Source organism: Canis lupus, chromosome 36 (genome assembly GCF_048164855.1).
Source record: "Canis lupus baileyi chromosome 36, mCanLup2.hap1, whole genome shotgun sequence".
Taxonomy (NCBI): Eukaryota; Metazoa; Chordata; class Mammalia; order Carnivora; family Canidae; genus Canis; species Canis lupus.
In genome coordinates, this window is record NC_132873.1 from 9,333,242 (window position 1) to 9,346,607 (window position 13,366).

Here is a 13,366-nt window from a genome sequence, read left to right on the forward strand (position 1 = left end):
CTCATGGTACAAATTCAGAATAAAATTGAATTTAAGCTAGACAAATAGCTTTTCTTTGCTTTTTACTTATAAACCTACTCCTACCATGGAATCTTCAGGAACATGCACACAGATGACATCAAGTTAATTGACTGCCAGATCATTCATTCTGTGATCTATAACCCAGCCTGCTGATGCTCTAGTATGAAGCAGAAAAGTGACTGATTAATCAGATGAGCCTTTTTCAAAGTCCCTTGCAAGCCAAAAATTTCTCTTTTTCAATGAGGAAGGAGAAACCAATTTCAGAGAGATGAACATATGGAAAAAATATATATTTAGGTTGAGAGAATCTGTACCATATTTTACCTTCATACTCTCAAGGAAATGCAGGCTTTCCTAATAGCAGATCTTTGAAAAATCTCATGACCCATGAAGGGTATAAAGAAAAAAAAGCTAATTTCTTGATATCTAGTTTTTATGACTTTATATAGCTAAGTTCATAGTTTGAAATACACTTTAAAAAGTACATGATGGGGATCCCTGGGTGGCGCAGCGGTTTGGCGCCTGCCTTTGGCCCAGGGCACGATCCTGGAGACCTGGGATCGAATCCCACGTCGGGCTCCCAGTGCATGGAGCCTGCTTCTCCCTCTGCCTATGTCTCTGCCTCTCTCTCTCTCTCTCTCTCTCTCTGTGTGTGTGTGACTATCATAAATAAAAATTAAAAAAAAAAAAAAAAAAAAAAAAAAAAAAGTACATGATGGCTATAGGGATACTTGAACAATTCAAGAGTTAAAAATATCTTGATGGTAATCCAGGTGCAGGACAGAGGTAAATAAGTTCAATAAATGCCCATTGAAAATTTTTTTTTAAAAAGACTTCACGTATTTGAGAGAGATGGTGAATGCATATGAGTGGGGTTGGTGGGAGAAGAGGGAGAGGGAGAAGCAGAATCCCCACTGAGCAGGGAGCCAACTTGGTGCTTGATCCCAGGACCCCAGTATCAAGACCTGAGCAGAAAACAGACGCTTAATGGAGGGAGCCACCCAGGTGCTCCACTGATTGAATGCTTAACTGTGTGCCAGACATCACATAGTAATGACCACAGTGTGCCAGGGTCTGTGATCTGCATCTTAAAAAAAAACTCTCATTTAATCCTCATGTTTCTTAATGAAAAACACAATTTTTATCCCTGGGAAACAGGCTCAGAAAGGTTAAGTAAATTGGCCAGGTTCTCCCTATTTAACTTTCATAACTGCTTTCTCTTTGTTATCACGTAATTAGAGTAATTAGTTTAATTGATTAGAAGCATTGATGTCTCACAAACATGATCCAGTTTGATTATAATATGAACATTTATAATTCTTGAACTTGTAAAACTAGAGGTCACAAAGGTATTGACAGAAAATTTACAAAATGCTTAATCTTATTCTCAAGAAAGATTACCATAATCCTATTGCTCTACAACATTCAATATTTTTACCTAATATTTTGTCTTCTATGGACAGCTTGTAACAATTTGACAACTGGTGTTTGTATACCAACACTCATGTGTGGAAGTGGTAAGATATTCAGAGCTTCTATCATGCTGGGCTGAACAAGCTTTGGAAAGTTGTGTCACTCTAGACTTTTTTCCTTTAAGATTACATTTCTAATACCTGTCCTCCTTGAGTTATCCAGTCATTCCATGAACATTTGCAGATTTTTCTTACCAAATCAGTTAACTGTGGTGCTTGTAACAAATTACCATAACTTTGTGACTTAAAAAAACAAAAATTGATTTTCTTACAATTCTGGAGGCCTGAAGTTTGAAAGCAGGTATCAGTGGGGTTGGTCCTCTTCAGAGGCTATAGGGATTATATTTCCAGCCTCTTCCATCACTGGTGGCTGCTGGAATTCATGGTTTATGGCTTGTGGCTATTAGCACTCCAATCTCTGCTTCCATCTTCATGGTGCTTTTCCTCTGTGCATCTGTGTGGCCTCCTCTTTCTCTTATAAAGACACTTGTTAGTGGACCTAGGGCCCACCTGTGTAATCCAGGATGCACTCATCTCAAGATCCTTAACTTAATTACATACACAAAGACACTTTCAAGTTAATATTCACAGGTTGTAAGAGGTTACAAATATTTTTTTTGGCAGGGGCAGGGTGGGGAATGGGTGTCTCCATTCAACCCACTGTACCTAGTATTTGCCAGGTACTGGGCTTGGATGCTGGGACTACTTCCAGAGAAACAGGTATGATCTTCAAGCTTGTAGAAGGCAGTTTAGTTGCCGCAAGAACTTTGGAAATTAGAAAATACTATAGAAGTGGAAGTTGTTATTATCCTTTTAAAATCAATGTCTCCATTTCTCTTCCTGCTTTTTGCCTCAGTGTGCTAATAAGAGAAAAAGAATTGGACGTCGCACCAGCGCTTCTCTTCATTTGTGACTAAAATACATGTTAAAGGAAGCTGATCAATAATAGGAAATTGCCTGGGAATAATTGGAGGAAGCATCAATCAATCAGAAACACATGTTTCAAAACATGAGCATGTTCTTGAAGTCAAATAAAAGTAATGATAGTTAATGTGGCATGATTTGACCAAAGGACAAAATAATTTGTAAGTGAATAAAGTTTGATTAAAATGTTACTATTCTCCCCCCAAATTATACCTCAATTACATCATCACTACTGATTAATTTTTTTCTGTGTCTTTAAGGAATTTTGTTATAACACACTTCCCTCCCCTACCTGAAAAGTTCTGGAAAGGATCATGCCTTATAGATTAGTTACTAACACTTGGGAGAAAATAGTTTTGTTCTTTGACACTCAAAGTGTGGTCCACAGATTAGCAGGATGGTTATCACATGGTAGCTTCTTAGAAATGCATCATCTCAAGCTCCACTCAGACCTACCACACCAGCCTTACATTTTAACAAGATCCCAAAGAAACAGTAGGTATGTTACATTTTGAAAAGTTAATTATATGCTTTTCAACTAGTGCAACATGTTGAAACAAGGCATTCTGTATAGTAGTTCTCAAAGGTGGACTGCAGGCTCACGTTCATTTATGACAAGGGTCACTGGTGTGTGAAAAAGTGAGGAAAATGCATTTATATAGTGAGCTTTGTGAAACTAACCTTACTCAATTTAAATAAATGTCTAAATGTCTTTTGTTCTGATATTAAGATTTTCCCACTATTTTTTTTTTATGAAATGATCTAAGATGGTCATGTGTGGCCTGCACATGTATGTGTATGCTTGTTTAATCCTTTATTTGCAAGATGGATTTGACAACCAACCACAGTATTTTTTTTTTCCTCTTAAATTCCTGACCCATAAAATCTCGAAGTGTAGTGGATAGATGAGCTGTTGAAGAGAAGTGTGGAGTTAGAAGAGGAGAAAGGAAGAAGTAAAGGAGAATATCAAAGTAGAATTTTTCCATACATTTTTCTTAACATGTTCTTTTTCCTTTTTCTTTCCCCCCATTAGGCTGTACCTCTTTGGAAAGACCACACAGACAAGGACTGGCAAATTACCCTAATGCTGCTTGGTTTGGGAGTATTATTTGATAAGCTCTTCCTTATGCTAGAAATGTTCTCAAAATACTGTTCATCCCAGAAGCTACTGGAAGACGTCTTTGGAAGTAGTAAACCATGGTGTGGAAAGTATTCTTAAGTTCTAGCATCTTCTCAGAGGGAAAATCTTGCATGTGCATATCCACCAAATATCCCCTTTAGTTGTTTGAAAATAGATGTCCGTGTTCTAACCTTACCAGTTCCTTCAGAAGTGGCTCCATTTCAGTTATCTTGCATCAATATTGACACATTAAAACTTTAAAAGCTCACTGTGTTGGACACCTGAAACTAATGTAACATTGTGTGTCAACTACATTTAAATTAAAAATTTTTTTGTACTTTCAATGCATTAAGCATATGGCTATTCCCATATGTTTTTTTTTTTTTGAGGCTTTTCTTTAAATTCCAGTTAGTTAACACCCACTGCTCACCAGAACAAGTGCACTCTTTTGTAGTTTTCATTAAAAAAATTTAAAACTTAAAATGTTTTAAAATGAAAACTCTGAAAATGTATAACATTTCTCCAAAAGTATACCGTGAAAGAAATATTAAGGGTAGGTGAAAAGTTAGAAGGTCCTTGAAATTGAATATCATAACATTTGTGCATTCTTTGAATAAACTAGTGACATTTAAGATTGCTAAATTAACATTTTATTTTTTTTTCTTAAGCAACTCAGTAGTTCTAAAGGCAAAGTCCCAAGCTATTTTCCTTTTTTCACACACCCATTGTTTCTAATGTAAATGTAAACTGTGCATTCATTAATTAAAGGTTACTCTATAACAGATTCTTTTCTAATTTCCCAAAGATCAGAACTTTTAGTCATTAGGACAAGCATGTTATTTAGTAAATAAAAAAATGCTTATGGATCAAAGACCAAAAACATTAAGTCTGGAAAATTATTCCTACACAGCTTTCTTACAAATAGTTAATGTTCCTTTTTTAATATATAAAATTGGAAATAAGACACAGACACATGGGTAAATAAATATTTGATCTTTCCTAGCACTTTCATCTTATAATTAATAGTGTGATGGGATTTTAAATGTTAAGGAAATAACAATTTGCCATCAACAGGGATGGGAGAATTTTGTTTATTAGTTTAGTGTGATTCAATTTGTGAAAATGTGCTTCATTGATCTTTGCAAAAGAACTTTAATTGGAAATGAATATCACAATCTATTTGCCACACCAATAAGCCCAAGTTGCTGCAGTTCATTAAGTACTACACCTGCTATTTAACTTTCCATGGGGAGAAACATCCTTGATTTAATACATTTAGGGCTGGCTAGGTAAAAGCTCAAAAAACAGAGTCTGAACTACTTCTCTACTCATGAAGTTGTTAAAATATGCTCCTACTCCCTGCCTGAGATAAATATGACCTAATACTTGATCTGGATATCCTTTTTTAAATATATAGATATAATTTTTTTTAAAGTACAAGTGTAATCTTTTTAAATACTAGTCTTTTAGGGGTGCCTGGGTGGCTCAGTCAGGTAAGTGTCTGCCTTCAGCTCAGGTCATGATCTCAGGGTTCTGGGATCGAGCCTCACATCAGGCTTCCTGCTCAGTGGGAAGCCTGCTTCTCCCTCTCCCCCTGCCCATGCTCTCTCTCACTATCTTAAATAAATAAATAAATAAATAAATAAATAAAAAATAAATAAATAATAGTCTTTTTAAAATTCTCACAAATAAAGGAGGAAGGCATATTTTTTAATACCAGTGCACACAGGGATTACCAGATCACCCTTTAAAAGCAATCTGAAGCTCAGTGGGGTGAGGAGAGGAGGACAGCACAGGAGAAAGAACAGGCTTTTTGTATTTGTATAAAAACCATAGGACAGATACTAAATAAACAGTATCAACAGCCGCCCTCAACAGGACAGATATTCCTCAACAAATAATCAAGAAACAGCAGTCAAGAATAAGCAACAAAGTGCACGATAAATTCCTTTAGATGAAAGAGCTGAAAATAATGAACTGAGTGCCCAAGAAAGGCTTCACAGCGTTTAGTTATTTGAAAAATGAATTCTCACATCAGTCAGTAACTGGGTTTGTAGGGACTTTCTGTGCTTAAGTTTTTTTTTTTTTTCTTTAAATTTTTATTTATTTATGATAGTCACAGAGAGAGAGAGAGAGAGAGAGAGAGAGAGGCAGAGGGAGAAGCAGGCTCCATGCACCGGGAGCCCGATGTGGGATTTGATCCCGGGTCTCCAGGATCGCGCCCTGGGCCAAAGGCAGGCGCCAAACCGCTACGCCACCAGGGATCCCCTGTGCTTAAGTTTTAAACAAAACTAGAGCCATAGGCTTGGTCCCCACATGGATTAGTCACTACCACCATGAAACAGTTTGGCTTCAGGCTGCAGGTTCATGTTGAGATTGTGAGCATAATAAGGTTACTGTGGGGCATGGCTTATCATCAAGCCTTTCTCCTCTGGAGAAGTAACTCTCACTGTGTAATTTTAATTTTTACAAATAATGGCCAACACTTTTCTGGTGGTGTATGAAGCATAAGGGTTAATATTTAGGCCTATTTTAATTATATTTGAATTGTTCACTAAAATTTATAATTTAAACCTTTTAGAGCCAAATGATCCTCTAATATATATTCCAGCTTTCTGTAAAATTATAGGAAAATATAATTTATTTTTTTGGAAATATACCTCGCTATCCATTTTTCTGTGATATATTTTTTCCATAGGGTGAGGCATTTCTGTATGCAAATTAGAGATGAGGTTTTAGGTGTTCTCCATTTCAGTTAATCAAGGCAAATTGTCTCTTTAAAAACAAATTAATCAATGTATTCAACAACCATGAGTACCATTTTCTTATGAGAGTTCAAGATGAGAAAGGAGGAGGGATAGGGACCCACAGATAAATCAGATGTCATTAATACTTGGGATGATTTCAAAAATGTGACACACTTAGTTTTCACCTCAGAGCAGTGAAATCAGAATTTAAAGAGAGAATGTCAGGGAATATGAATTTCTTGAAAAATGACCTAGGTGATTTTAATGTGCATCCAGGGTTGAGAATCATTGGAAGAGAGTGAGAGACAAACTGAAAATAAATGATTACAAATCAATGTCGTAGCAGCATTGAGAGAAGTATATACAAGATAAAGAAAACCCACAAAATTGTTTTTCTGATTAACTCAGGACAGTTGGGTTTGGAAGAGATGAACAGGAGGTTGTTCTTGCTTTACACAATTCTAGTATACATTCATTTATTTTAAAAGAACAGGTGTTGCTTTTGAAACTTAAAAGCCAGCAACACATTAAGAAGGTTGAAATAGCAGTAATATATACACAAAGTATTACAGAACTACAGGAAAAAACAGATAATCTAGGTTGGGGTCATAGAAGGCTTTCTAAAGGAAACACACGTTTAACTCTCAGGATAAGTGGAATGATTTGAACCCTTTCCCTATTAATCAATTTGAAAACTTTTATATTTTTTATCAATAAAATATTTAGACAAATGTAATAAATAGCTCAACTGTACCATTAATTTCCAATAACATTACAGTTTAATAAACAAACTACTATATTCTAATAAACAAAGAAAACCATGTCTTAGATTTATTATTAGAACTTATGTTAGTATTTCTGTGCATTAAACAAATAAAAGTGGTCTAAAATAATTAGCATAAATGTTACAACTCATGACACTTAGATTTTGTGATATGGTAGTTTCAAATGAATTAAAGCAGTTGGGTAATAGATGGGTTTAACCTATTGAAGGGCAGGAGAACCAGGGCCACCACCCTTGACTATTGGTTTGAGCAGCAATTCTTGATGTCCCCTAGGTAGAATTGTGCCAAGAACAGTGATTTGCAAATAGAAACATTAATATCAACAAAGAACGTTTGCTTTATCCTCTACATAAAAGCCTACTAATATCTTCAGTGGTCAAAATGGTTAACTATTCAAACAGGTTCTAGATGGCCTTGCCTGACTATTTTAACCCTCATTGAACTAGAGGTTTTCTGCATATATACCGCATATACTATAAACTAGCACTAATTGGGCTTATTTTCAGTATTTATGTTTAGTCCTATATATATTAGTATTATCTCCCCGAGCTGGATTCCTTGAGAGCAGGAACCATATTTCTAACCATATTTCTTTCTTTCCTACGTGCTAGGTTTTTAGGAAATATTTGGCTGGCTTGATTATAAAACTTGTGTAAGGTGGGAGATTTCAAGTTTATTTTTATATGGGACTGACTATTTTGTTTAGCTCGGCTGTTCCAGGGAAAGGAAAGCAAGGAAGAGGAACTTTTGAAGAGAAGTATAAGCTAGTAAAATAAAATAAAATGAAAGCTCCATTTCTGTTATTGTCTCTGTCACCCCGCCTTGGCCACTAGGGTCAATTTCTGCCAATACTTCCTACCTACACCTAGTTTTCCATATATAGTCCTCCATTGATTCCTATTGTTATTCTTCTGTAATGGCTCCTTCTGTGTGAGTCATTTCCTTGGTGTGGGAGTTTATCTCTTCCACTTGAAGCATGCAGTACTTCACTAGCTGATTCCTTGCCTTTAGTGTTTTTGCCTGTTTCAATGTCCTGTCCTACACAGTCCAGATGACATTCATCTCTCTGAAACCCTGATTTCTCTCTTTTACTACTGTGTTGAAGCACTTTGTCTGGTTTTCTTAGTTCATGAACATAGAATACAGATGACTTAGCCTAACCTCAAGGAAGCTCTCACAATCCAGACTCAATCTCATTTTAAAAATCTTTCCTCTACTTTGAAGCATAACTTGGAGGAGAAAGGATCGATCACCTAGAACAAATTGTCATAGTGGGCATTGTTTTAAAGGAAATTAAGGTAATACATCCACTTAAAGGTTTCTAGCAACATAATGAGAGTGCTTTAGAAGAAGCAATGTCAAAAGCAAGATTTAGATATAGGGAAAGCTGAAAAAGAGGGAATCTTTTTAGGCGCTCATTATTTATCCAGCTCCTCACCTCAGGCTTGCCTCGCCTTCATATTAGGTCCTGAAAACACCTAGGTGAGGAACTCTCTGCCAGAGTCCAGCAAGTCTATTCAATGTAGTTTGAAGACAAGATGCCTGTTCTTACCTCTGTCTGCCCCATTTTCAGACTTTAAAACACTACCCTGCTATCATAGGTCTGGTCTAAATTCTGAGCCTGATAGTTAAAGAGTCCACAAGTACAGTTTCTGGGAGAGTCAATGAAATTATTTGAGGAGTGAGGTCAGGGAAGTGAATCAAATCTTCCATCATTGCTTAAGTTAAAAGTCTTGTTCTCTAACATTTGTTGTTTCCTGCTTCTGTGAGTAGAATAATGATTCCTCCAACTATGGCAGATCAATCATAATTGGCACAGAAGTATGTATTCCCAGGTGCCATGTTATTGCATGCATCAGATGTTTTCAGATTTGTGGCAAGTAGTAGTAGCCTGTCAGATGCTGATGAATCTGGGGTTCTGATAATGTCTTACATTCTAAATATCTTCTAAAAGAAACACATGCTTAGTAATTAAGAAATATACCCAAATTATATGAATCAATCACCATCCTCCCTCAAATACTTTCTAATTCTTTTTCTTCAACAGAACCCTGATTTTGTCCAGATGCTTGGAGGCTTTATGTTTCAGGGGAAATGAAGGTTAAAAACTCCAAGCCAATTGTGGTAATTCCATTTTTTTGACAGTGATTGGTTTAGACAAGGACATGTGATGTAATTCTGACTAATGAGTTGTAAGGGGAAATCTACTGGGGAGAGTGGGGGGAAGTTTTCCTCTACTCCGAAAAAGACACACAGGCAGAGACTGGCCACTCGTTCTTTCCTTCCTTCCTTCCTTCCTTCCTTCCTTCCTTCCTTCTTTCCTTCTTTCCTTCCTTCCTTCTTTCCTCCCTCCCTCTCTCTTTCCTTTCTTTCTTTCTTTTCTTTCTTTTCTCTCTTTTTTTCTTTCTACTTTCTTTCTTTTCTTTCTCTTTCTTTCTTCTTGTTTTCTTTTCTTTCTTTTCCTCCTGCCTATGGCTGCACATAATGCCAGGAAACACAAGTGCTACTAGAAAAGCAAAGCGAACAGAATTAGGGAGAAGAATCTTGACATTGTGAAACTGACGAACTTGCTAACTCTCTAACTGCCCTACACTCTGTTCTACTTATTTTGTGAATTAATAAACCCCTTGTTTATATCAGTTTTAAAAGTAACCACCACTGGGATACTTGAAGTCTAAAGCATCTTAACTGTTCTAGACATATACTGATTTAGGTTTGGAAATCTTAAGTGACTGACAGGCATCTCTCAAAAAGGAGAAAGAGTCAAGACTTGTGCTCACTTCATTTGGGAAACCCATTGTTCACTTCATACTATAATGGTTTTCTTTCTGGACTTGGAACATCTTTGATATTACAATACAGTCTGTTTTCAATGAAGCATGTGCTCAAATTACTTTTTATGTTAATGTTAATGACTTGTACTCTGTGGCAGTAAAATGAAGTGGAAGTCAGAACACTTGGATTCTTATCCTTATGTTAACACAGTCTCTGTGTGACATTGGTCAGAAAATGGAACACTATGGGGCACCTGGGTGGCTCAGTGGTTGAGCATCTGCCTTTGGCTCAGGGCGTGATCCCAGAGTCCGGGATCTAGTCCCACATTGGGCTCCCTGTGAGGATCCTGCTTCTCCCTCTGCCGATGTCTGCGTCTCTGTCTCTCTCTCTCATGAATAAATAAAATCTTAAAAAACAAAAGAAAGAAAGAAAATGGAATACTCTTGGATGTGGTTTTCTCAACAGCTAAGTCAGGGGGCGACACTCAACGATCTCTAATGGAATTCTGGCTCTAATTTTCTACAGGACAAACACACCTACAATTTGCATCCCAGAATCAGGAGCAGGCACTGAAATGTGAGGTGTTTCTAACAAGAGGTTGTCCTTTTTATACTTTCTGCTTTCTGTGTTGCATTATCTATCTATGCTTATTGCATTAAATTCTGCTGTTAATCCAATAATGAGAGCTCTTTTAATAACTAATTTGAATTGCAGTGCTTTCTGTGCAGGGTCTGGCAAAATCAGCCTACTGACCATTTGGTGAAGTGCTAGATACAGCAGATGTAAGCTTGAAGATAAGAACTAGAAGAATGGCTAAGATGTGGGCAGTATATCAGCTGCTTTTCAAGTTATTGAATGAGGGTCAGCTATGAAGATTTATGTCACATAACACTAATAACATTTTGAAACAAAATATCCAGTTGAACAATTAAACAAAACTATGTTTATTCATTTATTTAAGAATCAGGATCTAGAATTTTGGCTTAGAATTACATTAAGTTAGTGTAGGAAATACTTCCTTAAATATTTTCTTATTTAAATCTCAGAGCCTTACAAGGTAGGAGTAGGGAGGAGAGATTTCTTCACAGTGATTGCCTTCAACTGTCATTACTCGTCCTTATTAAAAGAATCCCCAAATAAGGTGCTAGCAACAAAGCAGGCACGAATAACAGCTTGTCACTGAATAGTAGTGTGATAATCAAGGTACTCCATCCCCAAATGAAAATTAAGATCCATAGTCAGATACCTGCTGATGAGGTGAAGAATGTCCCTTGTTCAGCAGCCCATGGATGAGCTGGAATGCCCTCCCATCTCACTCAAACTGCTTTTTTATGTTATCTCTGACACTGGCTGCCTTTGCTAATAGGATTACTGCTGTGTTGCATTTCCAGTGTACTGTTTTGCTTTATTGCAACTGTGCACAATAGGCTACCTACAGAGGCACTCATTAAGGCACTTGGGATTCATAAGCTGGATAGAAAATTTTCTTAAAAGAAAAAAAAAAAAGGTCAGAAGGGAACATGGTCACCAAGGTGACCAAGGCTAGTGTAATAGCTGGGTATACAGAATATTACAAAATCAGTACAATCGCCTCTTTGTTACTAATGCTCCACAAACAAAACAAACTAGTGAAGATAAATGACAAGATATCTTCAATCTTGTTTAATTTACCATCATCATTGGGCTACAAGCCAGAGGTCTATACCATCTCAAAAACTACATTTCCATATTTATGTCTGAACAGTCAAAACCAAAAAGAATAATTTCTGCATGATTTGGTAAGAAGAAAAAAGAGGTATTCACCTCAAGCTAACCATGTCTCCCTAGATGACCTTATATTCAAGATGAAATCACTCATGCTTTTACTTCTATTTGGAAGGCAAACTTTTTAACTTTCTAAACTGAGGCTATGACAACAATAGGAAATAATAGTCTCTAAACCAGTTTAATGTGTTTAATAATAAATACACCTATTCACAAATTCAACAGCAGGCTTGGTTTTCAGAAATGTTGATAACAGATGGAAAAATAGAAGATCTAGGGCTGTATTCTTCAATGTCTGCACAAAAGAAGCTACTCAAGATAGCATTACCATTATTCTATCTCCTGACTGCTTCTTTCCCACAGCTGTCTGCCTGTTTACTGATGCTTCCCTTCTTCAGTCTTTAATTCTTCCTTACTGGTGGAATTACAATTCTGGACTTCAAGCTCTATTACAAAGCTATAATCATCAAAAGACAGTATGCTACTAGCACAAAAATAGACACATAGATCAATGGAACAGAATGGAAAGCCCAGTCGTAGACCCTCAACTCTATGGTCAACTAATTTTTGAAAAAGCAGGAAAGACTATCCAATGGAAAAAAAGGAGTCTCTTCAACAAATGTTATTGGGAAAATTGGACAGCCATATGCAGAAGAACGAAGCTGGACCATTTCTTCACACCATACACAAAAACAGACTCAAAATGGATGAAAGACCTAAATGTGAGACAGTAATTCATCAAAATCCTAAAGAACACAGGCAGCAACCTTTGTGACCTCAGCCACAGCAACTTCTCACTAGACTCACCTCCAAAGGCAAGGGAAACAAAGGTAAAAGTGAACTCTTGGAACTTCACCAAGGTAAAAAGCTTTTGCACAGTAAAGGAAACAACTGACAAATCCAAAAGACGACTAACAGAATGGGAGAAGATATTTACAAATGACATGTCAGATAAAGGGCTAGGTGCAAAATTAAAGAACTTATTAAACTTAGCACCCAAAGAACAAATCATCCAAACAAGAAATGGGCAGAAGACACGAACAGATATTTTTCCAAAGAAGACATACACATGACCAACAGACACATGAAAAAATGCTCAACATCACTCAGCATCAAGGAAATACAAATTAAAACCCCAATGAGATACCACCTCACACCAGTCAGGATAGCTAAAATTAACAAGTCAGGAAACAACAAATTTTGGCAAGGATGTGGAGAAAGGGGAACTCTCATACACTGTTGGTGGGAATGCAAGCTAGTGCTGACACTATGGAAATCAGTATGGAGCCTCCTCAAGAAGTTGAAAATAGAACTACGACCCAGGAATTGCACTACTGGGGATTTACCCCAAAGATACAGATGTAGTGAAACGCTGGGACACTTGCACCCAAATGTTCACAGCAGCAATGTCCACAATAGCCAAACTGGAAGGAGCCATGATGTTCTTCAACAGATGAATTGATAAAGAAGATGCCGTGTGTATGTATATATAGCTACATGCTATGGAATATTATTCAGTCATAGGAAAGGATGAATATCTACTGTCTACTTTGATGTGCATGGAACTGAAGGGTATTACGCTGAGTGAAATAAGTTAATTGGAGAAATGTAATTACCATATGGTTTTACTCACATGTGGAATATAAGAAATAGTGAAAGGGACCATAAAGAAAAGGAGGGAAACTGAGTGGGGAAAAATTAGAGAGGAAGACAAACCATGGGAGGCTTCTAACTTGGAAAAAACAAAGGATTGCAGAA

At 36.7% G+C, this 13,366-nt stretch overlaps 1 protein-coding gene across 6 annotated transcripts in view; it reads right to left on the reverse strand.

Annotated features, from left to right (window-relative positions):
- Positions 1–13,366, reverse strand: part of SPAG16 (sperm associated antigen 16) — a 908,675-nt gene that overhangs the window by 97,321 nt on the left and 797,988 nt on the right. The window contains exon 18 of one of the 6 annotated variants that reach the window (XM_072812775.1): positions 3,772–3,824. The exons of the other annotated variants lie outside the window; for them this stretch is intronic. Coding sequence (XP_072668876.1) covers positions 3,787–3,824 — 38 coding nt within the window. The 3' untranslated portion in view covers positions 3,772–3,786. Of the gene's footprint in view, positions 1–3,771; positions 3,825–13,366 lie in introns of those variants that run through there. 6 annotated transcript variants of the gene reach the window in all.